The following is a 25521-nucleotide window of genomic DNA, read 5'->3' on the forward strand; positions in this document are numbered from 1 at the left end:
CTAAAATAATTCGTAAATCCAAGAAATTGCCTCATCGCTTTGGCGGAAGTCGGAGCGGGCCAGACCTTTACTGCGGCAATCTTGTCTGGGTCAGGGGCGATGTGCAGTCCATCGATGCAATGTCCCAGGAACCGCACACTCTCCACGCCAAATTCACATTTTGACCGTTTGCAAAATAACTGGTTGTCCCGGAGCACGCTCAATACCGACCGGACATGCTGCATATGCTCCGACCACGTTTTGCTGAAGATGAGTATGTCATCTAGGAACACGACTTCGAACTCCCTCAGATATGGTTGAAGAATCGTATTCATCATTGATTGAAATGTTGCCGGTGCATTGGGGAGACCAAATCCCATGACCCTAAATTGGTAATGCCCAAAGGGAGTGTTAATCGCGGTTTTGGGCACGTCCTCAGCTTGAATGCGAATCTGATTATACCCTGATCGGAGGTCTAGTTTCGTGACGTAAAAAAAAAAAAAAAAAAACTACCTAGCGCCCTGTACGGTATCGAATAAATCATCCACACTGGCCAAGCACGCCTTGTTCTTAACAGTTATCTTGTTTACCTCCCCCAATCACAGACCATGCGTACCTAACCATCAGCTTTCTTGACAAAAAACACCTGTGCACCAAAAGGGGGACTTACTTGGTTCTACGAAACCCTTTTTCCAGAGTTCTGTGAGCTGTTTCTTCAATTCCTCCATTTCTGGCCTGGGCAGGCGATAGGCAGGTCGCGATGGGGGTGATGAGCCTTCCTCCAGGGGGATTTCGTGGTCTGCATACCTCTTTGGTGGGAGTCTAGCTGGCAGATCATCCGGGAAAAGATCGTCATAGTCACGGAACATGGCCTTGAGATCTGAGTGCTCGTTCTGAGTGGATTTGTCGGGAGGTTCCTTGCCAATGCCGTCTTCTACGCTGACCCACGCCAGAACACCTTCGTCTCCACTCCTAAGAGCATGCCTAGCCTGACGACCAGATATGAACCTCGCCTCCACAGGTGCGGTCGGTTCGCTTTGACTGGGCGACGCACAAGGCAAACCATTCGAGCTCAACCTGACTTCATTCGTCCGGAAGTTTATGTCTGGATTGTTACGCGTTAGCAAGGTTTCCCCAATATAGCGTCATAGCGATGAAGGGGAACACCGTGAAGGTTTGGTTATCGCTGATCTCGCCTACGATAACCTTCAATTCATGGGTCGTCTCCATGGGAATCGAGTTTGATGCTCCATCAGCCAGCGTGACATTCAGGTTTTCCTAGCCAATTTCGGTTGGCAGGTTAACTCTCCTGGCAAACTGTTCGGCAAAGAAATCATGGGTCGAGCCCGAATCTATTAACATAAGCGCGCGACGACCGTTGATTCTGCCTTCTACACGCAGGAGCTCATGGTCCGTTTCCACATTGACGCTGGTAACCTGGGCCTCAATAGTTGGTGTAACATCTCGCTTGAAATTGGCTTCGGAGCATTCAGCATCATTGTCAACATCCTCCACAGCGAGGCTACTGAATCGGTCACGGGTAGAGACGGAGCACACACTACGCGCAGGTGATGCCTTTTCTTGATGCGTCAGTAATCGCATCGGCCTTACTGACGTCCACCGTTTGAGTGATCTCGATGCTGCGGGCAATTCTGGGCCATTTGGCCATGCGAAGCAGCCCCCCTGGGCTCGTAATGTCTCACGTTCCTCGGGGCTTAGTTTTGTTAGCTTTCTGCTACCTGATGGTGGTGCGAATCCGGGCGCGGTCACCAGTGGTGGTCTGCGCTGAAATAGGCTGTCTGAGGCGACTGCTAGCGCTGCCTGAACGGCGGCTGACAGTGTAATGGGGTGTTCCTTCACTACCAAAGTCCGCATGTTAACGTGCAGGCCGTTGACAAATAGCAAGGCTCTGGAGAGTTCGTCAAGGTCCTGCACCTGTAAACTTAGCCGAGAAAACTCCGTTACGTACGATTCAATTGACCCACGTTGTTGGATAGAGAATATATCCAACCGCACTCTTTCCCCGTCATAGTGAGAGCCATACACTCGCGCTAGGGTGCTTTTCAAAGAATGCCAATCCGAAAATTGCTCACCTGCTTCCATGGAAGAAATTAGCCAAAGACGCGCATTCCCAGCGAGGTAGCTAGCCGCAAAGTTAACTTGGCTCTCCGGGTCACCTTGAGGTGAGCACTTCAAGGCTAACACGACCGTAAATACCCAGTCTTGGAACTCGGAAGGGTTGCCATGGAAAACATTCGGTTCTCTGGTAACGCGTTTGACGCTCGGGCTTGTCTGGGAGAGAGAACCCGATCGACACGGGGCTAGATCCATAGGACTTGAGCTTGATGTAGCAGGAAATTGATGTCGTCCAACTGTAGCAGCCACGTTGTCCCGAGCGCGGTGGATCTCACGGAAAGCGGCGTATAGCAGAGCAGTAGTGGCCAGGAGCACAAGCCACGTCAAAGGGCAAACGATGATCTCAACCATCCTCAAGCTACCAGTGTAACAGTATAGACGTGATTGATTGGAGAATTCGTCGAATGATGTTCAAACCAGAGGTTATAAAGCAAAAGAAAGGCGATAACCGCAGGAGTGAGAATAGTAGGAACACAAGGTGTTACCATAAGACAAGCAAGAAGTGTCTAGGTAAAGCTATTACATACGGTACCATTGTCATCACAGAATTTATTGTATATGTTCAGCGTATGGCGTTGGAATTTCCCCTTGAACTTTAGTCGAAGGCTCTATTCACGGCAATGTGAAAGACGAGAAATTCCTAAGGATATAAGCTCTGCTGAAACATATGGTCCATGTCATCTATCACCTTGTACAGTGCGCATGGAGTGCGCGTCGGGAGTAGGAAAATCCATCCTAGCATGAAACTAAAGGTTTCATTGGCTGATAATGCTTTAACTTGCCTCATCATAGCAAGCCAGATGAAACCTGTTTTTTAGTGCATCCATTCGCGTTCCGGTGTTTTTTTCTTCAAATCATAGTATCAAGAGGCCATAATCAGTTTATGCACTCTTGATAGTAGCCCTTGGGGCTCCGGATAATGCTGGCTGAATATTTGGCAGAATAATGGGTCTTTCTGGTATTGTCATGCATGTTTGGTTTGTTTCCAAAGAAATGGAGGAGAATCGAAGGAAGTGTCTGCCAAGGAGTTTGTAGAGTTCAGCCAATTTCACTGTTTTTGCAGCAGAATCCTCTAAGTTGCTGAGCATGATCCGCCGTGGGCTAAATTATTGTGATACATCAACGGGCAATACCTGGCACTTTTGATTCACACCTTCATGTACACGTGGCATGAGTGGTACACTAACCAAAATAGGATTCTTAGCTGCCAACAGAATCCACGGGCCAGTATTTGTCTTTAAATGTTGACGTCTGCACACTCCAGACATCACAGTTTTCAAGCCTTTTAAAACGAACAGTCATGATGTGAAGATTGTGTGGGTTTCAGTTGTGCAGATCTGCGTGTGCAAGATACAATTTCTACAGCAAGTGCTGCTATATAGTACCACAAATTACATCCTTCACCCCAGTACTCGCCAATATGATGTGTCTGTTCGATCGATTTAAAAGCTATGCACTACATAAGTTAGTATCCGATCGCACATATGTCTATTAGACACTTTGACATGCACCGGTTAGAAATAGTCCTCAACACTACAGTAATATACTAGACTACCCATATGTTAGGTGCCTCCTCCCGTACCTTTTCTAGCTGACCTGCATGCACTTGCGTACTCACCTTTTGTCTCCTTTTGTTCCGTTGGCCTGGGTAGCTACTTGCGCGCCCATATTTGCCATAGCTACCCAGGCCCTTTATCTTGCTGTTCAGACTTGATCTCTTCCTCTCTTTTCTCACTCGTCAATAATCACCATGTAGTCGTTTCGTTCGTCTTGGTCTCTTGTCCCGTCTCTAATAAATGTCGTTCCACCAACCTACCTGTTCCGGTTGTAATGTCTGGATAATCTGTCGTCAGTCGTCCTGTTTCGAAATCAACATTGGCGCCCAACGTGGGGCTCGAACACACGACCCTGAGATTAAGAGTCTCATGCTCTACCGACTGAGCTAGCCAGAAAAAAAGAAAGAGAGAAATGTAGCTGACCTGCATGGCTTGAACGACACGAGGTTGGCATCAGACGAGACGAGGTTAGCGTAGGAGAGACGAGGTTGATAGAGACGAGACGAGGTTGGCGTAGGAGAGACGAGACTGACATGGACGAGTCAAGGTTGACATAGACGAGACGAATGGCGGTTGAGGACGGCTGGACATGGGATGATCTCAGGGTCGTGGGTCGATCAATAATCGGGCGCCAATGTTGAGTTCGAAACAGGACGACTGACGACAGATTATCCAGACATTACAACGGGAACAGGTGTAGCGTTGGCACGCTGGGGACTTCAAAGCGTATAGTGTTTAGAGTATAACATATCCCCGTACTGTATCCCCGTACATTAGCGTACGGAGTCTTCCTTTGTATCAAAGCTGCTGCGCACTATCCTTTTATAGCCAGTTAGTTAATTTAGTTGCCAATCAGTTATAGTTAATTTCATTGCCAGTTTCCAGTACATTTCAATTGCCAATTACAGTGTGTTCACTGAGACCTTTGTGCGTTCTTGCCTCCGAGAGACTGCGGCCCGCTACACAGGTAGGTTGGTGGAGCGACATTTATTAGAGACGGGACAAGAGACCAAGACGAACGAAACGACTACATGGTGATTATTGACGAGTGAGAAAAGAGAGGAAGAGATCAAGTCTGAACAGCAAGATAAAAGGCCTGGGTAGCTATGGCAAATATGGGCGCGCAAGTAGCTACCCAGGCCAACGGAACAAAAGGAGACAAAAGGTGAGTACGCAAGTACATGCAGGTCAGCTAGAAAAGGTACGGGAGGAGGCACCTAACACATAAAACAACAGGCAGCAGCTGCAAACTTCGGTACCTCTTCATCATGAGCTGAATAGCCACATACTCCGTGGTGTAACCAACACCAAATTACGTTGAAGCCTGCAGTAATCCTTTCCCGATCATGCATTGTTTTCGCAGACAGGCCGTCGAAGTCTGACGTCACAGCTTCTTGAAAACGCTTACATGTACTTGCTTGGCCAAGTCGTGAAAAATAAAAGTGCCAGCAGCATGCAGCGTACACAGCTACATCGGCATTATGACTGAGGAGCGCGTGAGCGAGACTATTTATTTCAAATGAACTACTACTTGTCACCGAGTTTGTAGTTTTCGCTTTGCAGAGGAGGAGTAGCTAATTTTGGGCTTTGCCACTACTGTGCCTGTGCTGTCTTTCGGCTTTACAAGTAGTCGCCGGCCAAGGAGCAATGAAGGGTGTCTCTTTTATTTCTACCACAACGTTCGCTGGTTTCACTAAGCTCTGAGACCAACCCACTCTGGCCTCGTTTCCTTGTCCTGCGGCAAGCGAAGACCTCCTATATCTCAGGTCCTGGGGAACACTCAGCAGGAAAACACTGCACGATGGCTTGAGAGCAAAGGAGAAACTTCTTGAATTAAAATAAAATTTGAAGTCGCGATCTTGCACCAGTGATGCCGTGACCGTTGGAAACACGACAAATGCAAGTGGCGCGACTTTTGGTTGTCCCCATTTGGCCTTGTAACTACGTGTAACTAAGAATGTTCAGGCAGCGTGACGTAGGCACTTCGACAGCCTATTTTGTAAACTTCATTTGCTCCACGCAGCGAAATCGATCCCTGAGCGATACTAATGGGCTTCTAAACCGTGCGTAGAGCAACACTGGCACCATGTATGATTCTGGACTTCTGAGAGAGATGTGCACGAAAGCGAGTCATAACTCACTGGCGCTTATCATTCTCTGTACTGTCACTGTTTAGCAAACACACATTGCAAACAATCCTAGTTATGAATGTCGCAGCGTGGGCGTTCATCCACGGCGGCACTTCCTCGTGGATTGTAAGCAGATGGTGCTTTCTGCCACGAAGACGGCCACTACCACTCTTCATTCATTGCGCATAGCCCGGGTGTTTTGCCTGAAGACCTTTCTTGCTTAGGGCTAACCCTCGTTATTTGGACCTTGCTGGTGTAGTGCCGTGTGCATATAATTGATTTACCTGAAAGAGTGAACACTTGTAAGGTTTACTGTAACAGGCTGAAGCAATAATATTTACATAAATAGCTAATGGTCGGTTCTCACGCCCTATCCTATCCGTGGATTTAGTTAAAATCGACAGTAGAGGCAGCATCCATAGGAAGATGATTACCACGGTACTTGGCGGCACCATCGCCCTTCTAGTGGCTATCAGTAAGTCGTATGCCTACTGCTTTTTCACATGCTACTTCAAGCAGTTTTCACTGATGACCATGACCGTATGGATGCACATCACAGCCTTGCCCATGTTTCCTTACACCAGGACGAGATACAAGAAGTCTGCCTTGAACCGGAGCTAGAAAAGGAGTGGCCTGATCATCATTGTAAACAAAATAGCAAGATAGGTCACAGAGGATCGAACAAATGTGATTGTTATCAACCCCTCCAACTCCCCACCAAAAAAAAGCCTTGCTAAAGAAATGAAAAATCAACAACAACAACAAACCCTATTTAAGAACGTGCTTCTAAAGCGGGGAAATAATGAAGATGTTCGATTGAGCCTTAACAGTGCTGATCCTGATTCTTTCTCTCGGCTAATGTGTAATGTCGTTGTCTGCAGGTTTGCTTTGCACGGGATCCCACGGTGATTTACTGCCAAACTGCAGACTGACAGATGGAATCATACAAAACTATGAAGATAGGATCTATATCCAGCCCGACATTGATCAGACACCAGTTGCGTTGTATTTGGGTACTGGAAACCTCTACAAGAAAACGTTCACATTCACATCTCCTTGCAATCTGTTATTGAAAGCGGTTTCACTCATGTACACTGGATCATGCTCAGTAACAGTGAGTTATGGCAGTGATAACATATTTATTGAGACTCTTCACTTTCTAGTTCCGCTGAGCAACCTCTGGCATACTGGATTCGAAAACTTAAATCAAGTTGCTACCCAAACGCTCAACGAGTACATGACAAGGAATGAAATAACGAAGTTGATGATAACCATTTCTGCCAGGGATTCACGTTGCAACATCTACAAAGTCGAGAGAAGCAGCCAGTTAAGAGGATTGGCCATAATTGCCCAGGGTAAGCTGTTAAATTTGTATATTACACAATATATAAATATATAAACAACCAACGAGTAGACGATAGGCGCAAGAAACCAATGAATATTACCAATTGTGCACTCATAACCGTTTATAACACAATTATTAAAATGACAATATGGATGTCTAGAATGGTTTCTCGTGACTATCATCAGCGGATCATCGTCACATGGTATTTAAAGCATCAGTAAAAAATGAAATAAGTAGTATAATGTCAAAAAATTGAAATAAATACCTTGGGATTGCAGCAGCTCGCGGTTACACACAAAGTCATTTACACCAGTAGTGCGACCATATGAAGTGGATGTGAAATAATAGTAATGAATGTGGCAGCTGTGTGTGTGGAATAGAGAAGTGAGCCCGTAGTACCTGAAGAGTGTGAGTGCAAAAACGTTCTCTTTCTGTTAAAACAGGATAGGGTCACGGGTACCAACATAAACAGCTTCTCACAACTGAAACTGCTTATTTTGTGTGGGGTAGTGCCTTTGCCGTTTGCGTTATGCAGAACTCACTAATGTGTCAGAGCGGTCTAACTACAACCAACTTTGTTGGCTCAGAAATATCAAAGATATGTACAGAAGGGAGAAGCTTTGCGAAAACGACTTAAAGAAACCTAACGCCAAACTCCAACAGTACTGCTCATGCATGACACGAGCCAACCAACATGGGCGGTGTGCTGCTTTGCTGCTTCGAATTGTAGACAGCTTTGTCAAGTTTCTTCCTGGTATCGTCATCGCCCATAAATAATCGACACTATTTGTTCCCGTTGGACTGCAGCTTGTGCTCAGTTGGTTGGGCTCAACCTCCCCTCTTTAGTCTCTCCTTAACCTTGAACCTTCTGAGTTGGATAGCTGTTGGTTAGCGCTACGGAGATGTGTCAAAGCTAGGTGTCGGGGCCTCGAATGTCTTAGTACTCTGTCAGTTTGGGTCGAGTTGTTGCACTTTCTGACTGTATATAGTGCCAAGTTACAGTGGTGGGTACGCACTACATATCGTTCGCATTCGAACGATGGACCCTCGAAGGGTTAAATCGTATCCATATGTCCTTTCGCTTCTACATCTATGATTGGTTCAACCTCCGAGTTTCAAATATTTTATTCTGCTGATTTTCTGCATACTTCTCACATGAGTGGATAACCACTACCCTCTTCTTATTGCGGTTTGTTCTCTGTAGTTATCCGTCCGCCTGCTGCAACAAGCCCTGCTCCCAATCGTGCTGTAACAGCTAGATCAGTTCCTAGCCGTTCAACACAGCAGCCGGCTGCCTCTACAGCAACAGCTCCAGTTACGACTGCCTCCACAGTCCCAACTCCAGTTACGAACACTGTAACAGTGAAGTCAACTAGTACTGCTGGCACCTCTGTTACTCAGATCAAGACATCGACTCCAGCAACAAACCTGGTTGAACATTTTGATGATAAGCCAAGAGGATTTAGTTTGGTTTCTTCCATTGTTATTCCTTTGGTTGTACTTTCTGTTCTCCTTAGCGTTTTTATTCTGCTGTTACTGGTGCGGTCACGAACCTTTCTTTCTGGCAGCAGTCATCCGTGGATCATCGCTATTCGTAAATCAACAGTCCCGCAAAATAGGCCAGACCCGATAAATCAGTTTTACGAGAATCACAACGGCGCTGACGGCGCTGACCAGGGACCTACGGCAGAACTGACGGATCTGGGTCTGTACTCGGCCGTTGGACCTGGTTACAGCCATCCAACCAACCGTTCCAAGACACCTCCTGATATAGGTGGTGCTCTTTATGACAGTTGTACGGAGAATGAGCCTTACACGTATGCTACCCGTGATGGTGCTGCGCCAACGTGTTATGTCAACACGGAAACGAAGCAGAAAGATGCTGGTGAGCCATACGCCAGCGTACAGTCTATGTTTGATCAATCAATCGAGGACGTCCATTCACAACCTAAAAGCCAGGAAACAGAGACAGCCAGACAGGAAGCCGAAGAAGCCCCAGCCGTCTGCTACTCAGTTCCCCACAAGACGGATACGACAGATGTTCCCAGACGTTACGAAAACGCAGAGGAGTGCACGGCTACTAAGCGTGATGAACAACCCCGTACTACACATTCAATCGACCACATATGTCATGCTACGGATGTAACATCACGTAGCGTCTTATCGAGGTCCGCGCAATCCGCCGTGCATAACCAGGAGAAGTGTATCAATCCAGATGATGTGGAGCGGAAACAACGCCGTGGTCTGAGTGACGCAACATCAGTAGTATGTCGCAATGCCGCCACCACCACTACCAGCACCAACCAGCAGTCATCTCGCTTATCTTTTCCCGCCACATCTACATCGACACCGACTGGGCCAGACACCCAAAGATGTGTGTCTCCATCTCAGGTCCCAAAGCCTCTGCCATATCGGGTATTCAAAGTATTGAAGGACAGCCAGGGTGATTACATGAACCCACAGGATACAGTCTCCAGTCAAGGGCCTGACCAGCTTGATACAGACACCGATCCTAACATCTATGCAGAACCAGCCATCTCCCTGAGCGATGATATATTGTGCAAAGCAACTACCATTGAAAGAAGAGATGAGGTGGGTGGTATCAGCACTGTGCCGGTTGATCTTCCTGATCCTTCTGCCATATATGCTGTGCCACAGAAAGGCTGCGCGGAAACTTGAAGCATGTACATCTAATATTGCTTCGGTGCCAGATCACATTCGCTAGTTTTTTCAATATTTCATTATTTCCAAACCAGGAATAAACTTAGTTTTGTCAGCGCCGACGACATCCAAAATCACTCATTTGTTTCCACGCTTCATGTCTAATTCGATTCGCGAAAATACACCACGTGAAATTAATCACCCAATGAACACAAACATACCCCCGCCACCATGTAAAATTAGATTGGAATATCTTTTTCCGTGTTTCTTGATCCTTGAAGGGTGGTGGCATTCCTACGGATTACGAAAACTCTGCATCTGGCCGAATCTGACGTGGACCGTGATTTGTTTTCTTTTTCCTCATCCTCACCGTGCCACCCAATTCTACCTATTTTCCATGTACAATCGATGATTTTTTTCTAATCCATTTTATCTTCCAGAACCGCCCACTCTGTCTACTTTGACAATACTGCTTGCTTGTCAATAACATTTCTGCTTGTTGCATGCATTAAAAGACGTTCGTTTCTTTTCGTCTTCAATGTTACAGTTCACACTTGTATATTTCAGTACCATTGTTTCATGTGTTATTATCCCTTACTTTGGTTTCCTTTTGGTAGTTTGACTGTATTTCAACGTCCTTTAGTATACTTCCTCCGTTAACAAAAACTTCGTGATGGAATTTTGAGCCGCTGATTTGGGCACAAACTGCCGTGAAATGAGTCGCAATCACTTTCTTGGCCTTCCCTGGCATGCCATGGCAGAGGTACGATGCAAGGAAAGCGACCTTTCACAACAAGCCGAGCGGAATCGATGGTTGCGCTGTGGAAACATGGGTGATGACAGTCATGGCGAGCGAAACAGAAATACCACTTCTCCGAGGGGATATTGCGCTGCTCTGCCTCTCTACCACTTTAGCACTGAGTACGTTGGAGAGTGATAGAGAGCGATAAAATGGAGCAGCGAGCCCACACAATGAGCGAGTGAACAAAGAGCTGTTTCGATTGCACGGCTCAATGAAAACAATTCTGAATTCAAGTTCTTGTTCAACCTGCGCGAAGCCCAGATTCGAATGCTGATGACCATGCATTCTTTCAGAAGTCTGCAGTCCGATGCGAGTCTCGTGGCTAAAGAAAGTCGACTGGACTTGCTAGCCGCTTTCCGTTCAGTGCTGGTATCCAGTAGAGGAAATGGAATCAGTTTGGCTGTGCCTTTACTCCTCGTTTCGCGGAGTTCTGGAGAGCGAAGATGAAACCAGGGAGTCGTAAAATATTTTTCACGAGTCCCTGGTGGAAACGAGTAATCGCCATCGCGGCGGATCACGCAGCTTGAAAGCTAACTTACTTGAACGACGGCGACATCAAGCGGAGTGTGATCAAAGAAGCCAAGGCAGGGCTGAAACGAGCTGAACAACGACTCGAGAGGGATGATGACCCGCGTACAGCAGATGACGACTCGCGTGCAGCAGATGACGACACCGACGCAGGTCAAAAATGAATCGAGCGAAAGCGACACAAACTGAAATCTCTGCTCATTCCGCCAACAGTTTCTCTTGTAAAGACTCTGTACATAGGCTGAATCACCTTCGTCCAGTGATTTGCTCTAACACGATTCCAGTGCGCAAACCAACAGCCTTCCAACTTGGAAGGTTCATGGTTACGTAGGACCGAAGAGGGGAAGGTAAGCGCATCGAAAATGTGCACAAGCTTAGTCTCACGGCAACTTTTTTCGATTTTTCGACCATTTTGTAGGGGTATGCCAATTTCAAGGTTGTCTTCAGAATATTTTCTGCGGACTTTGCACAATCAATCTACACCCCGAAGGAAAAGTACCTGCACAATGTGGGCGAAATTGGAGAGATCGACTTGCACTAATGTTCTGGTTTCCCACACATGCTCTCTTAAACACTTCGGTGACTCTTCGTCATGAACTAAACTTCCACATACACCGTGTTGTGCACAACAAAAGATTTTGTTGAAGCCCGCAGTAACCCTTTTCCAGTTTACGAAATATTTTACCGGTTTTATAATTATCATTGACCCGGCAGGGACTGCAGGCGATCGAATCCTCAGCGTGACTAATGGGGTACCAATCCGCGCGTAAATCAATACTGTCACCATGTATGATTCCGGACAGATACCTGGATATAAGATTGGTGTTCTCGAAGGCGAGTCAGAAGCCATTGGTGCATGTCGTTTCTCACTACATTTTGGCAAGCACACATTGCAAACGATCCCAGTTATGAACGTCACAGTTCTGGCGTTCAACCAAAACTTGTCATCCTCGTGGATTGTAAGCAGATGGTGATTTCTGCCACGAAGACCGCTACTATCACTCTTCGTGCAACTCGTGAAGTTCCGATGTTTGACCTGAAGACTTGCTTAGGTTTTCCCTCATTTTCTGGAGAGTTCTGGTCTTCTGCCTTGCGCAAATCATTTTTTAGCTGAAGAATTGGATTATTGTCAGCTTAACTGTATCAGGCTAATGCAATACTACTTTACGTAAAGAGCGAAGGGTCACTGTCGCAACTTCCATCCTATCTGTGTAGTTGGTTTAGATCGACAGCAGAGAAGGCATCCATAGGAAGATGAAAGCCAGTGTACTCGGCGTAACGACCGCCGTGATAGTAGCTATCAGTAAGTCATACACCTAGTTCTTGTTGAAAGGTTACTGCAAGTAGTTTTCTATAATGACCCTAACCGTATGGATGCAGATCAGGACTTTGCCTATCTTGCCGTTCAACTGACAGTGAGAGACAGAAAGTCTATCGCTTAGCTAGAAATCGAAACATAATGGTCCTCATTGCAGACTAAATAGTAAATCAGGCCACAGAAAACGAAAGAAATTTGTTTTATCCAAACTTATGAGAATCCAAACCTTAGAGAATGTGCTCCGAATTCGTAGAAATATTCATGTGGGATTGAGCCATGCCAATACCGCTTGCCAATGCTGTGTCTTACTCGTTCCTTCGGTAAATGTATTATGTGTGTTGCCTGCAGGTTTGTTATGCACTGTATCCCATGCCAATATGCTGCCCAACTGCGCGCCAGAAGATGGAGATATACGGACATATGAAAAAAGGATATATATCCAGCCCGAGATTGATGAGAAAGCAGCTACGTTGTATTCGGGTACCACAAAACGGTACAACAAGACCTTCACGTTCACATCACCTTGCCATTTGTTATTCAAAGTGATTTCTCTGACGTACTTTGGATCATGCTCTGTAGCAGTGAGTTATGGAAGTGATAACAATATCAAGTTTCTTCAGACCCTTCCCTTTCCAGTCTCACGAGGACATCATTGGAATACTGGATTGGAGCGGTTAACGGTATCTGTTACCAAAACCCTCCAAGAGTACATGATGGGGATGAAAAGAAGGCAGTTGATGATATCCGTTTCTCCTAGAAAGGCACGTTGTGAAATATACCCCGTCGAGCACATTTCACTAGCACGAGGATTGACCATTATTGCCCAGGGTAAGCCGTTAAATCCTTACAAAACAATTATTTTCGAAATAACATTCTTGTAACAAGCCCACGCGCATTCACATACGCTTATACACACTACTTAACCCTCCTACACGCCAAAACGCGGACCCAAACACTCCTACAGCCACAAACATCACCAAGGATACAAACTTTAAGAGACGCTCCGTTTCCGGCGCAACAAGCACCTGGCGAACACCAGATTGCAGCGCGAGTCAGTTTGTAACCCTGGTGATGTTTGTGCCTGGAGAGCACTATATGAGTGGTGCTCTTCAGCCAAAAATCTTCCTCAGCCTACTCACGCTCACCTGTCGAGGAATCAATTCCCCGAAGCATGGTGTATTGATCAGGGAGTGCTGCTTGCTTGCAAGTTTGCCGAGTGGGCAGGTCGATGGACTTGTTGTGTGCTCTGGATGGCACTCGTGCGTCTGTCAAGTGAGAATTCAAGTCGGCAGGAAAGGCGCGAGCTCTTGTATAGGCAGCAATACACTATTGCGCAAGTATCCTGGAAGTCGCATCAACCTCATCTTTGAAAACGGAAGGAGAGGAATATGGGAAGGAGTTAATAAGCAACTGTCCGCGACTGTAAACAAAAAAAAAAGTAAATTATCGTGTCTGTTCCCGAAGGGAACTCACAACGGCCGCTAACACCTGATAAACGAGGCAGGCACAGTGGGTTGGTCAAATACCATGATTGAGATCCAAGAGGTACCTGGTTCAAGTCCTGCCTGGGAGCGGTTTTTCCAGCTGTGCTGCTACCCACAGTCAACTGGGAACTTGTGGCCAGGCACAAGGGGTACATGGATGCAGCTAATGGGGTTGTTTTCGGCACTTGTGCCAGTGGTTGTGAGACTTATCCACTCACCCCAACCGTTAGGCGCTGCATCTGCAGCTTGGGTTTACCGCGACTGTAAAAGTATAGTAAGAAGTCGGAAGGTTCGATAACAAGGCCTAAAACTAACAGGCTACTGCAAAAGTCCACTGTTAATTTTTTGCTCTGCTATCGCACGTTTTGGCTGTTTATTATCTTGCCACAGTCTCCGATAGTCGCTTCATAACCCGTTCCCATGTGCATTCTTCTTCTATTTTTCAATTAATACTGGCTCATTATCCGAGTTCAATCTTGCATATTCCGTAACAAAAAAATTAAAAAACAACATGAACTATTCACTGGTTTGAAGGAAGGACACAAACCGGAAAAGTCTGAAGAAAAAATTATTGAATAGATTTTTGGTTGGAGGAAAGCAAATCAGCACACGAAGCACAGAAGCAATATACTTTTTTTCGACTTGCATACTACCTTGTTAATAGAGCATGTCTGAGAATACCAAAGTATGTGTGCAATTGGATCTCTCCGATTTCACTCAAAATTTGCAGGTAGGTTCCCTTTGGGTGTGGATCGATTGTGCAAAGCCCTAGAAAAAGTTTCTGAAGGGAACCTTGAAATTTGCATACCCCTCAAAAATGGCTGAAATAGCACATTATTTATGGGTCTAGAAACGAGTCACGCCACAGCGTATCCGAACAAGCTATGAACAAAACTCAATCAAGCCAACATTGCCTCACCTAAGAAGAGTTCCTCGAGCAGTACCGCTTAGCCACGGCAGGATCCCAGAAGACGAGGTCAATCACCCTCTGACGCCACAAATGATCGTCTTGAAAATAGCCAATTTACAAGCGTTGGCAAAACAGCCAGCTACGTCCTCAATTGGCCAGAACTATACACCGGCAGATAGTAGAACACCTCTTCTAGCGCTGAGGACATCCCCCCCCCCCCTCTTCATTTTGGGGTTTTCTTGAAATAATCTTTTTTGAATTTTTCCACTCGACCATCCTGAAATACGGCCAAAGTCAAACATGTACCTACGCAGGAAAGCTCGCCCCTCCGCGACGTCTCCTCAGCAAGTTCTACTCCAACACTAATCTCTAGGCCTCAGAACAAAGTGTATTGGTGACTCGGACAAGGAAAAGCAGCGGTGATCACTTGTCACTCCAAACGACAAGCTTCCCCTTGCGCCACCAATAATATTTTGTGCGACTGTTGATGCAAAAGTGAGTGGAATCCTGAGCGCAGTATTTGAATTCTATTGCAAGATGCTAGGTGAGATCGCGTGCTCTGTGACGTAGGATGACGCTTCCTGGATCACGCCACGCGGCCATCGATCGCGAACGTGTCCGGAACGCGACTCGGAACAGACCATGATAGCAGAGGTGAGATGACCTGCATTTCCTGCTTGATATGTTGAGAACCCCCACAAACTGTCCTTGGAGTGTTGGAATGGCAGCAAGCCGTATATGCCCCTCGTACAGCATGGAGAGTTATTTAACTTTCACACTTACCTCCTGCAATCCCGAACATAGTCCAACAGTAAAAGTCCATTGTTTTCATGTCGATGCTCGACGAACGCTGCTAGTGCGGTCGCTTTGTGTTGCAGCACTGGCTGCACGCACTTGTCGCGTGAACTGCATGAGAGATTTCTTACGTCATAAAGAATGTGACTTCATCATCATTTCACTGGTCTTCGACCTACATGGTCAGGGAAAGTCCCGGTTCGTAGGCCTACAACACGGTCAGCGTGTACTTGAGCGCAGTATCAACACAAGTTCAAACAAGGTGATCACGTCCAGACCAACGGGCGTTCAAGGCGAGTAACAAGCGCACTTTACGAAGGCGACTCTGAGATCTCGTGAGCCATGTTCCACGCGATCGCGCGACTTGGCATTCTTGCGTCACAAGGCACGTGATTTCACCGTGCCTCTTGTGGTAAAATTCTAGAATTGCGCACATGCCTTCAGTCAATTTTACATCAACAGTCGCACAAAAAATTATTGGTGGCGCTAGGAGAAGCTTGTCGTTTGGAGTGACAAGTGATTACCGCTGCTTTTCCTTGTCAGAGTCGGCAATACACTTTGTTCTGCGGCCTTGGGAGTAGTGTTGGAGTAGAAATTGCTGAAAAGACGTCGCGGAGGGGCGAGCTTTCCTGCGCAGGTATGACTTTGGCCTTATTTCAGCATGGTCGAGTGGAAAAATTCAAAAAACATTATTTCAAGAAAACCCCAAAAGGAGGGTGGGGGACATGTCCTCAGCGCTAGAAGAGGTGTTCTACTATCTGCCGGTGTATAGTTCTGGCCAATTGAGGACGTAGCTGGCTGTTTTGCCAGCGCTTGTAAATTGGCTATTTTCAAGACGATCATTTGTGGCGTCAGGGGGTGATGGACCTCGTCTTCTGGGATCCAGGCGTGGCTAAGCGGTACTGCTCCAGGAACTCTTCTAAGGTGGGGCAATGTTGGCTTGATGGAATTTTGTTCGAAGTTTGTTCGTATACGCTGTGGCGTGACTCGTTTCCGGACCCATAAATAATGTGATATTTCGGCCACTTTTGAGGGGTGTGCAAATTTCAAGGTTCCCTTCAGAAACCTTTTCAAGGGCTTTGCACAATCGATCTACACCCCAAAGGGAACCTACCTGCAAATTTTGAGCGAAATCGGAGAGATCCGCTCGCACACATACTTTGGTATTCTCAGCCATGCTCTCTTAATCACCATTGTATTCGACCTGAAGAGTAATGGAATGAAAGGTTTAGTCGAAAAACATTATGGCTTCTGTGCTCCGTTTGCTAAAAAAATTATTGTCACCACCAGAATCCGAATCAAGGACACTGGTTTACCTTAATGCCAACGATGCTTTAAACAGAATGGTAGACTCGTCATCCCAACAGAGACCGTTCAAAAATGTATTGCGATTTCGCTAAAACAAGAAACACACTATTTCTTAGGACTGCGAGAATATTCATTAAAATTGTGCCCATAACTACAATGAATGGCAGTTTGTCGTAGATCATAGTAACTGACGGTGTTAGTGGTCATTGTTGCGTTCCTTGGTCCTTTTTTCTTTCCAAACAAAAATAGTTTTGCTCTTCTTCGTAGTTTAAAAATACATGTAGATTGAAGAAGTGGTGCTGTGCATTGTAATATGCGACGTGCAAGCTGCTTCTAAATGATGTGCGATAAAGGTCTCAGTGCCTCTTTTCATCCAGTCGAGACATAGCTTTGTGCCCATCACAATTAGAGAGGTTTTGCAGAGCGAATGTTCACAATGACTTTCGCGGTCCAGGTGCGAAAATTATTGCGAATGTTCGCGCGAAATTTGTGTTTTGCATGTTTTTCGCTCCAAGAAAGTTTCGCGTGCACTCGCTTGTTTGAGAAGTAGTCTTCATCCGATTATCTTGTTGTTGCGAGTGGCGGCACCCTGAGTCACGGCAGGAGACGAGAGCTCTTTAACTACCTTGTCCATGGCCGGAGAACCACAGACAAACGGGTTGGCTTGTGCCGTTATCTGGCACATCAACCCCTGAAATTCAAAAAGGTATCGTTGATGTAACCGACTCTGAGCAGTGAGAAGACGAGCATGCAGGAGATAGGAGATGGTTCCGGAGATGAAGCAACACGGGCTGCCATAAGTATAGGAAAGCTACCACCCGCGCACCAAGCTAAGAGTAGAGATCAAGTACAAACATGAGGATTGAGGGTGGCTGCAAAAGTTTGCATGTTTCTCGCTCCAAGAAATTTTCGTGTGCACTCGCCTGTTTTGGAGACCTTACGGTGGTCTTCATCCGATTATTTGTTTGTTGCGAGTGGCGGCACGCGCACAAGGTACCCTGAGTCACGGCCTGAGACGAGAGCTCCTGACTATTTGTCCATGGCCGGAGACCCGAAGACAAACGGGCCGGGTTGGCTTGTGCCGTAATCTTGCGCATCAGCACCTCAAAATAAAAAGGCATTATTGATGTAACTGACTCTGAGCAGTGAGAAGACGAGCGAGCAGGAGATCCGAGATGATTCTGGAGATGAAGCAACACGGGCTGTCAAAAGTATAGGAAAGCTAGCACTCGCGGACCAAGCCAAGACTGGCAAGAGTAGAGATCAAGCACAAACATGAAGATTGAGGGTGGCTCACCGTGCACCAGACTGACCAGCGCACGGCAGCGGTCCACAAAGAGCGAAAAATTACTGCGAAAGTTTGTTTCGCGTTTCCTGCAACTTTCGCGTTCAAAACTGCGAACGTTCGCACGAAGTTTCGCTTTTCGTGACGTCAAACGAAAATTCGCCCGAACGTTCGCTCTGCAAAACCTCTCTAACAACATGCATTCACTCGCTTCCTTGTTCGAGAGTAGATCTGTTAGCTTGGTCACAGGGTCCTTTAATGGTGGTAGTGACTGAACGTAGTATACAAAATCAATCAACAACATGTCAGTGTGCATTGGTCCATTCTGTCTCTCCTGTTATGCAATGTATGACCAAGTTTATTTTGAAACTACTTGCTTAAATTCAGGCGCTGCACCTTTAAACCTCTGGCTTGCCCTTTTGTGCTCATGAAACGTCCATCATTATCAGAACATCATCTCGTATGAGTCGAGAACCAGTGCATTCTTCACATTGCTGTGTGTTCTCTGCAGTAATCTAGCCAACTGCTGTAACAAGCCCTCCTCCCAATCATCCTGTTACTAGATCAGCTTCTAGCCTTTCCACACAGGAGATGACTGCCTTTACGGCACCAAGTCCACTTACGAACACTTCCTTTGTGGAGTCATCTAGCACAACCCCTTCCGCGTCGTCCATTACAGTGCAAACCACTCTGCTAATAAATTTGGTTAGCGCAGAGGGCACCTCTGTTACTCATAATAAGACATCGACTCCATCAACAACCCAAGTTGAACAGCTAGAAGTTGGGTCCGACGGATTTAGTTTAGTTACTACTACTATTGTAGTTCCTTTGGTTGTACTTTCTGTTCTCCTGAGCGTTTTTATTCTGCTGTTACTGGTTCGGTCAGGAATTTTTCTTTCTGGCAGCAGTCATCCGTGGATCATCGCTATTCGTAAATCGGCAGTCCAGCAAAATAGGCCAGACCCGATAAATCAGTTTTACGAGAATCACAACGGTGCTGACGGTGTTCAACAGGAACCTACGGCAGAACTGACTGATCCGGGTCTGTACTCGGCCGTTGGTCCTGGTTCCAGCCGTCCAACCAACCGTCCCAAGACACCTCCTGATATGGCTGCTGCACTTTATGACAGTTGTAAGGAGAATGAGACATACACGTATGCTACCTGTGGTAGTGCTGCACCAACGAGTTATGTCAACACGGAAACGAAGCAGAAAGATGCTGGTGAGCCATACGCCAGCGTGCAGTCTATATTTAATCAATCATCCGAGGACGTCCAGTCACATCCTAAAATCCAGCAAGCACAGAAAGCCAGACAAGAAGCGAAAGCAGCTCCAGCCGTCTGCTACTCAGTTCCTCAGAAGGCGGATACGACAGATGTTCGCAAAAAGTACGAGAACACTGAGAAGTGCGCAGCTACTAAGCGTGATGAATCACCCCGCACTAGAAATTCAATTGAACACTTACGTGGTGCTAAGGATGTAACATCACTTCGCGTCTTATCGACGTCCACACAATCCGCAGTACACAACACGGAGAAGTCTGTCGATCCGGATGATGTGGAGCGTAAAAAACGCCGTGGTCTGAGTGACGCAACACCAGTAGTATGCTGCGATACCACCACCACCACTACCAGCACTAACCCGCAGTCATCTCGCTCATCCCTTCCAGCCACATACACATCGACGCCGACTGGATCAAACACCCTAAGATGTGTGTCTCCATCTCAGGTTCCAAAGCCTCTGCCATATCGGGTATTCAAAGTGTTGAAGGACAGCCAGGGCGATCTAAGGAACCCACAGGATACAGTCTCCAATCAAGGGGCTGACCAGCCTGATACAGACACTGATCCTAGCATATATGCAGAACCAGCCATCTCCCTGAGCTATGATATATTGTGCAACGTATCCACCCTAGAAAGAAGAGATGGGGTGGATGGTATCAGCACTGTGCTGGTTGATCTTCCTGATCCCCCTGCCATATATGCTGTGCCACAGAAGGGCTGCGCGGAAACTTGAAGCAGGATCATCTAATAATACTTCGCTGCCAGATCACATTCGCTAGCTTTTCACCATTTTCATGATTTCCAGAACAGGTCTAAAATTATTGTTGTCAGCGTCGACGACTTCCAAAATCACTCATTTGTTTCCACGCTTCGTTTCTAATTCGATTTGCGGAAATACACCAAGTGAAATTAATCACCCAATGAACACAAACATACCCCCCCCCCCCGAGCATGTAAAGTTCTATTGGACTATCCTTTTTCGCGTTTCTTGATCTTTGAAGGGTGGTGGCATTTCTTCGGAAAACTCAGCATCTGGCCGAGTCTGACGCGAACCGGGATTTCTTTCCTATTTCCGCGGCCTCACCGTGCCACCCAATTCTACCTATTTTCCATGTACAGTGGGTCATTTTTTCTAATCAATTGTTATCTTCCACAACCGCCCACTCTGTATAATCTGACCATACTGCTTGCCTGTCACAAACCTAATTATCTGCTTGTTGCATGCGTCTACTTGAAGTAGAGACTTTTTGTTTCTTTCGTCTTCAATGTTACAGTTCACACTTGTATATTTCAGTGCCATTGTTTCAGGTGTTATTATCCCTAACTTTGGTTTCCTTTTGGTAGTTCGACTGTGTTGCAATGTCCTCTAGTATAACGACAATTCCTGTAGGATATTGTACTAAAACATGTTACAAGAGAGAGAGAGATTGAGAGATTGAAAGGGAGAGAGGGAGAGAGGGAGCGAGATGGATCGAGAGAGAGAAAGAGAGAGAGAAAGAGAGAGCGAGGGGGGGGGGAGAGGGAAGAGGAAGAGAGAGTGGGAGAGGAAGAGATAAAGAGAGAGGGGGAAGAGGGAGAAAGAGAGAGGGGCAAGATTATGCAAAAAGAACAAAGTGGGAGATAAGTTTCTAGAGAGAGAGAGAGCTGCCCAGGCCCAGCAGATCTGGTGAATGTGCTTGTGGACTTTGTCCTTGATGTGGGTGACGCTGCACTTGTAGCCAGTGCAGGCTTTTTTCTTTTTTTATGAAAGTGCACGTGCCTATACATAGAATGAAGAGAACAACAACAACAACATCAAGAGAACATAGTGGACTACAAAGGGCGTGTGGGGCTATTAATCTGTGCCGATGAGGTGAAGTGCGCTCTCCCAACCAATGGTCCCGGGATCAAGGCGCACCTCACGCACCATTGGGGAAAGGGAGAGAATAAAGACTGTGTGTGAAGAGTGAGAACCTGAGAGCCAGACAATTATGGAGAGAGAGATGGGGGGATTCGAGTGAGTGAGTTCCAGATTAGTTCAAGAAACTATTTGAATGGACCAACAGCTGTGTTGCTTTCAGCGGGGGGAGGGGGGCAAAACGGAGAAGTTAGATTGGAGCTGCTGCCAGGCAGAGTAGTGCACATGCACTGGATCAGGGTTAAAATGGCCACGAAAAGCAACAAAAAGGAAAGAAGAGAAGAAAAAAACATAAACGCAAAACATTCTGCATTAAGGTGTTTCGATAGCTCTAGGGAGCAAGGTACAGTTCAGTGGGGTGAAGACAAGGTGATCCGTGTGGGACTGGAGAATGGAACATCGTCAAATTTAGCCATGGAATGCTGTCGCCCACAACCAATCCTGGCGCATCTGGTGCTTAAAAATGCTAGACTTGAAGGGCCGAATTCCGTTCGATGCAGGATGTTACGGGATGACTTGCTCAGGAATGTCGTTCCATGCCGCAATGAGGGTGTAGGGGAATGATCTCAGTAGGTAGTTCGGTACTGTCCGAGTAAGTGGCCATTTGCAACTGGAAAGGGTGTCGTGAAGCTTGTTGTCGTTGGGTTCTAGGAGTAGGTGCAGGCGCGGACGGTAGCAGGAGGAGGGCTGCCAGCTGGGGTGGACCCTTAATGTAGTGCAACTTGTACACAAATGCAAGGGCTGAGACTGCCCTCCTGAGCTGCAGGCTCTGAAGGATCGATGGTTCGCATTGCCTTCTCCTGCACCCTGTCATAGCGTCTTAGGTGGGATTGGGCTGCACACATGGTGGCTGGGGGAGCGTACACCAGGATGGGCGGAATGAACCCCTTATACACGGCAAGGCGGCCCTCATGACCTAGAAGCCAAGGAGCACGCCGCAAGTATCCCAGAGGCTGCCTGGCCTTGACAGCGACAGCATGGATATGGCGCTGGAACCCAAGCTTAGAGTCGAATGTGACTCCAAGCAGCTTTAGGTGGTCCGAGTCCGGAATAATTTCGCCGGGAAAGGTGGTTGGTAGAAAGTCAGGGCGCTTTCGAGCATTGCATAAAATCAGGCACTGGTTCTTGGCGGGCTTGAACTGGATCTGCCATTGCAGGCCCCATGGGGCAAGATTGCTGAGGGTTGGCTGTAAGGTTACTGCCTTCTCCTGGAGGTTGTCGCTTGGTCTGATCAGACTGTACACGGTAGTGTCATCGGCGAAGGGGCTGAGTTTTACTCCTTGCGAGCGGCATTGGTCGATATCGGCAGCAAACAATATGAAGAGTGTGGGGCCCAGGACGCTGCCTTGGGGCACTCCGGCAGTGATGGAGTACTTCTTGGAAGCGGGGCCTCCAGTTACCACATTTAGGCAGCGGTTACTCAGGTGGTAGCAAAGCCAAGTGATAAAAGGTCTGCCGTTGCCTACTCGCTCTGCTTTGTTGAGGAGGCCAACGGGAAAGAGACGCGGTCAAACGCACCGGCAATATCTATTGCTACTACTGGGACACAGCCCCCCTTAGCTACAACCTGCACCTATTCGCTCTGGAGTGCTGTGAGGAGGTCAGTTGTGCCACGGCCACGTATAAAACCAAACTGGCTGTCAGGCAGCATGTCGTTGCGCTCCAGGAAATTGGCGACTTGTTGGTTTACAATACACTCCATAACCTTGCATAAAATGGAGAGCAAGGACACAGCCGGTAGATTAATTGCCTAGATCGAGACGGCTTCTTGTATACCGGGACATCGTGAGCGAGCTTCAAGTTCCTTAGAGCACTCTTTCAATACCCGAGATGGAATGCCGTCAGGTCCAGATGCCTTGGTTGGGACTAGCCTTGCAAGATGCCGCCGAAATGAAGCTTCTCGGAAATGAGCGTGCTCTAATGGCTCGTTGGTCGGGGTAGTCACCGCAGGAGGGTCATTGATAGTCAGTTCTCGGTCACCCAAGCTGCATTTCGAGGAGAAATGCTTTGCCAGGCACTCAGCTTTCTCTGCTGAGGTGTGGAACTCCTTGCTACGGCTATCGACTAGAACAGGAACATCAGTGGAGTGGCGTGTAGCGCCAGTGGTTTTCTTCATGTTTTTCCACCACTCTTTATCACTAAGTGACTGGCAGCCGAGTGTGTGGTGCAGTCGATTGACGCTAGACGTATGTGCGTGAACAGATCGGTTGACAGAAGTCTTGAGGACATCCCGGTGCAGATTCTGCCTCCACTTCTTCCGCTGCTTCTCCTTTGCCTCTTCAGAAATGGTTCACTCTGGAGTCCACCAGTTGGGGGGGGGGCAGAGGAACGAGTGGTGAATACTTTGGTGGGGATGTACTGGTCCATGTCTTGCAGGATAGCCGAGGTTAATCGCTCGCAATACAGAGTGGAATCGTCTGACATTATCGACCGCCAGCCGTGACTGCGGTAAAATGCCCTGAGTCTGTTACAGTCATCACTATCGTATTTTCACACCTTGCGAGTTGTTGTTGGAACGCGGTGGGCGGAAAATGCTTGGAAAGTGCATATAAAAACGGCATGGTCGGACCTGCGAAGGGGGGGGGGGGGCAAGCACATTAGTTGATACTGGGGTATTGAAGTCGGAAAAAACAAAGTCTAATACATTTTCAACGCGTGTTGGATGGTGTACATGCTGGTCGAGGTGGTGAGTTGCGCACAACACTTCCGAAGCTTCCCCAGCCACAGTTGTCTTAGTGCTGCGAAGCCACTAGGCTGTTGTAATAAAACGACTCATCTCATTCCATTCCCGTGCATGCTACATGCATGCTGCGACGGGACAAAGACAGCTGTCGCAAATTTCACCTTGTATTACACGTGTTTTGTTGGTGATTCCTGGTTAGTTGCTGGTTTTTCCCTCCTCGAAGATGTTGCCACCGCAAATGCGAGGGTTTTTTGTTCGTCCTGGGGATCCGTTGAGGGAGACGAGAGGCTACAGTGCTAAGAGGTGGTCGGCGGAGCTTGTTGTTGTTGTTGTTGTATACTTTATTTATAGTGGATCGTACGTGTTTTTTCCTACAAAATCCATAATCCACTGGGGTGAATGATTGAGTGTGGTGGTGGGGCCCATTAAGCTCAAAATAGGTATTTGGATTTTAAATCTCAAGCCTTGCAGTATATATTATCAGCGACATAGGTTTTCCAATGCTTACTGGATTGATATCTGTTCGTTGCAACCAACCTTCCGTCATTTTTCCTTTCTCTTTTTCTCTTGTATCTACTCTTGTATCTACTTTTTTTGTTTGTTTTTTTGTTTTTGTTTTTTCTCCACAATATCCTTTAACATGTTATTCACAGTGGGTCCAATGTTATTAGGCATTTTGCCTGTTTTGACTCCAAATCAGCAAAACGTTGCAGGAGGAATGACAATACCATGCTAAATCGATTGGTGCCATATTAGAAAACTCTCCTTGAAAAATAAAATTTAGCCTGCAACGGCTAGCACTAGGGAGGAGCCGGGAAAAGACATTGTGGCAACAAGTTTCTTCCCTCGATAGGTGCATCATTTTCTTGTATAAATAGGTGTGCGCGTATGTATGCCTCTCTCTCTCTTTTTTTTCTCTCTCTCTCGCTCTTTGCCTCTCTCTCTCCTCAACCATTCTACCTCACCTCTTGTCCTTTATTGCACTAAATCACCCCTTCGTTTACACGATTGGGCGCAAACCCATGACCAACGCCGAGACCATAGGTCGGTGGTGTGGGCTTGCCTTTACCAGCACAGGCTTGCTTTGCAGCCCCGTACTCACCCTGCTGTTTTGTTATTGTATATTCTGTTCTCTTTTCCCCTTCTCACGATTCGGTTGTGTACTTAGTAAAACAAATGTATCCGTGCACGTATGCATCAATGAATTTGGGTGTCTGTGTGGACGAGTATAAACATTTTGTTTGGTTGGGTATGCGTGTAGTTTGAGGGATTCGAAAGCTGAAGTTTTGCGTGCATCGTATAATGTGTGTGCCAAGTGCATTCCGTTGCGGAGTCTTATCTGTAGATCTACTCGCTTGAATTGTAATGTGTATATTATTGTAAAGGATGACCCAGTGGCTCGAGGCCTATCGAGAGATCACC

The 25521-nt window shown here is 46.9% G+C and overlaps 3 protein-coding genes across 3 annotated transcripts in view; all 3 read left to right on the top strand.

Annotated features, from left to right (window-relative positions):
* The window catches only part of LOC135811667 (fibrillin-1-like), a 120575-nt gene that overhangs the window by 46391 nt on the left and 48663 nt on the right, over positions 1–25521 (top strand). The gene's annotated exons all lie outside the window — the stretch shown is intronic.
* Positions 6227–9900, top strand: LOC135812354 (mucin-5AC-like). The gene is made up of 3 exons (XM_065325732.1): positions 6227–6275; positions 6682–7155; positions 8350–9900. The coding sequence occupies exons 1-3, from the start codon at positions 6227–6229 to the stop codon at positions 9822–9824; spliced, it is 1998 nt and encodes a 665-aa protein (XP_065181804.1). The 3' UTR covers positions 9825–9900.
* LOC135811669 (uncharacterized) lies at positions 12832–20785 on the top strand. Its single transcript, XM_065324903.1, has 2 exons — positions 12832–13282; positions 18748–20785. The coding sequence occupies exon 2, from the start codon at positions 18828–18830 to the stop codon at positions 20250–20252; it is 1425 nt and encodes a 474-aa protein (XP_065180975.1). The 5' UTR covers positions 12832–13282; positions 18748–18827; the 3' UTR covers positions 20253–20785.

This window comes from Sycon ciliatum, chromosome 3, assembly GCF_964019385.1.
Source record: "Sycon ciliatum chromosome 3, ocSycCili1.1, whole genome shotgun sequence".
Taxonomy (NCBI): Eukaryota; Metazoa; Porifera; class Calcarea; order Leucosolenida; family Sycettidae; genus Sycon; species Sycon ciliatum.

Coding starts and splice junctions, on each gene's coding strand:
- LOC135812354 (XM_065325732.1), top strand. CDS start 6,227: ATGATTACCACGGTACTTGGCGGCACCATCGCCCTTCTAGTGGCTATC. Junction 6,276..6,681: donor CGCCCTTCTAGTGGCTATCA/GTAAGTCGTATG, acceptor CGTTGTCTGCAG/GTTTGCTTTGCACGGGATCC. Junction 7,156..8,349: donor ATTGGCCATAATTGCCCAGG/GTAAGCTGTTAA, acceptor TGTTCTCTGTAG/TTATCCGTCCGCCTGCTGCA.
- LOC135811669 (XM_065324903.1), top strand. CDS start 18,828: ATGACTGCCTTTACGGCACCAAGTCCACTTACGAACACTTCCTTTGTG.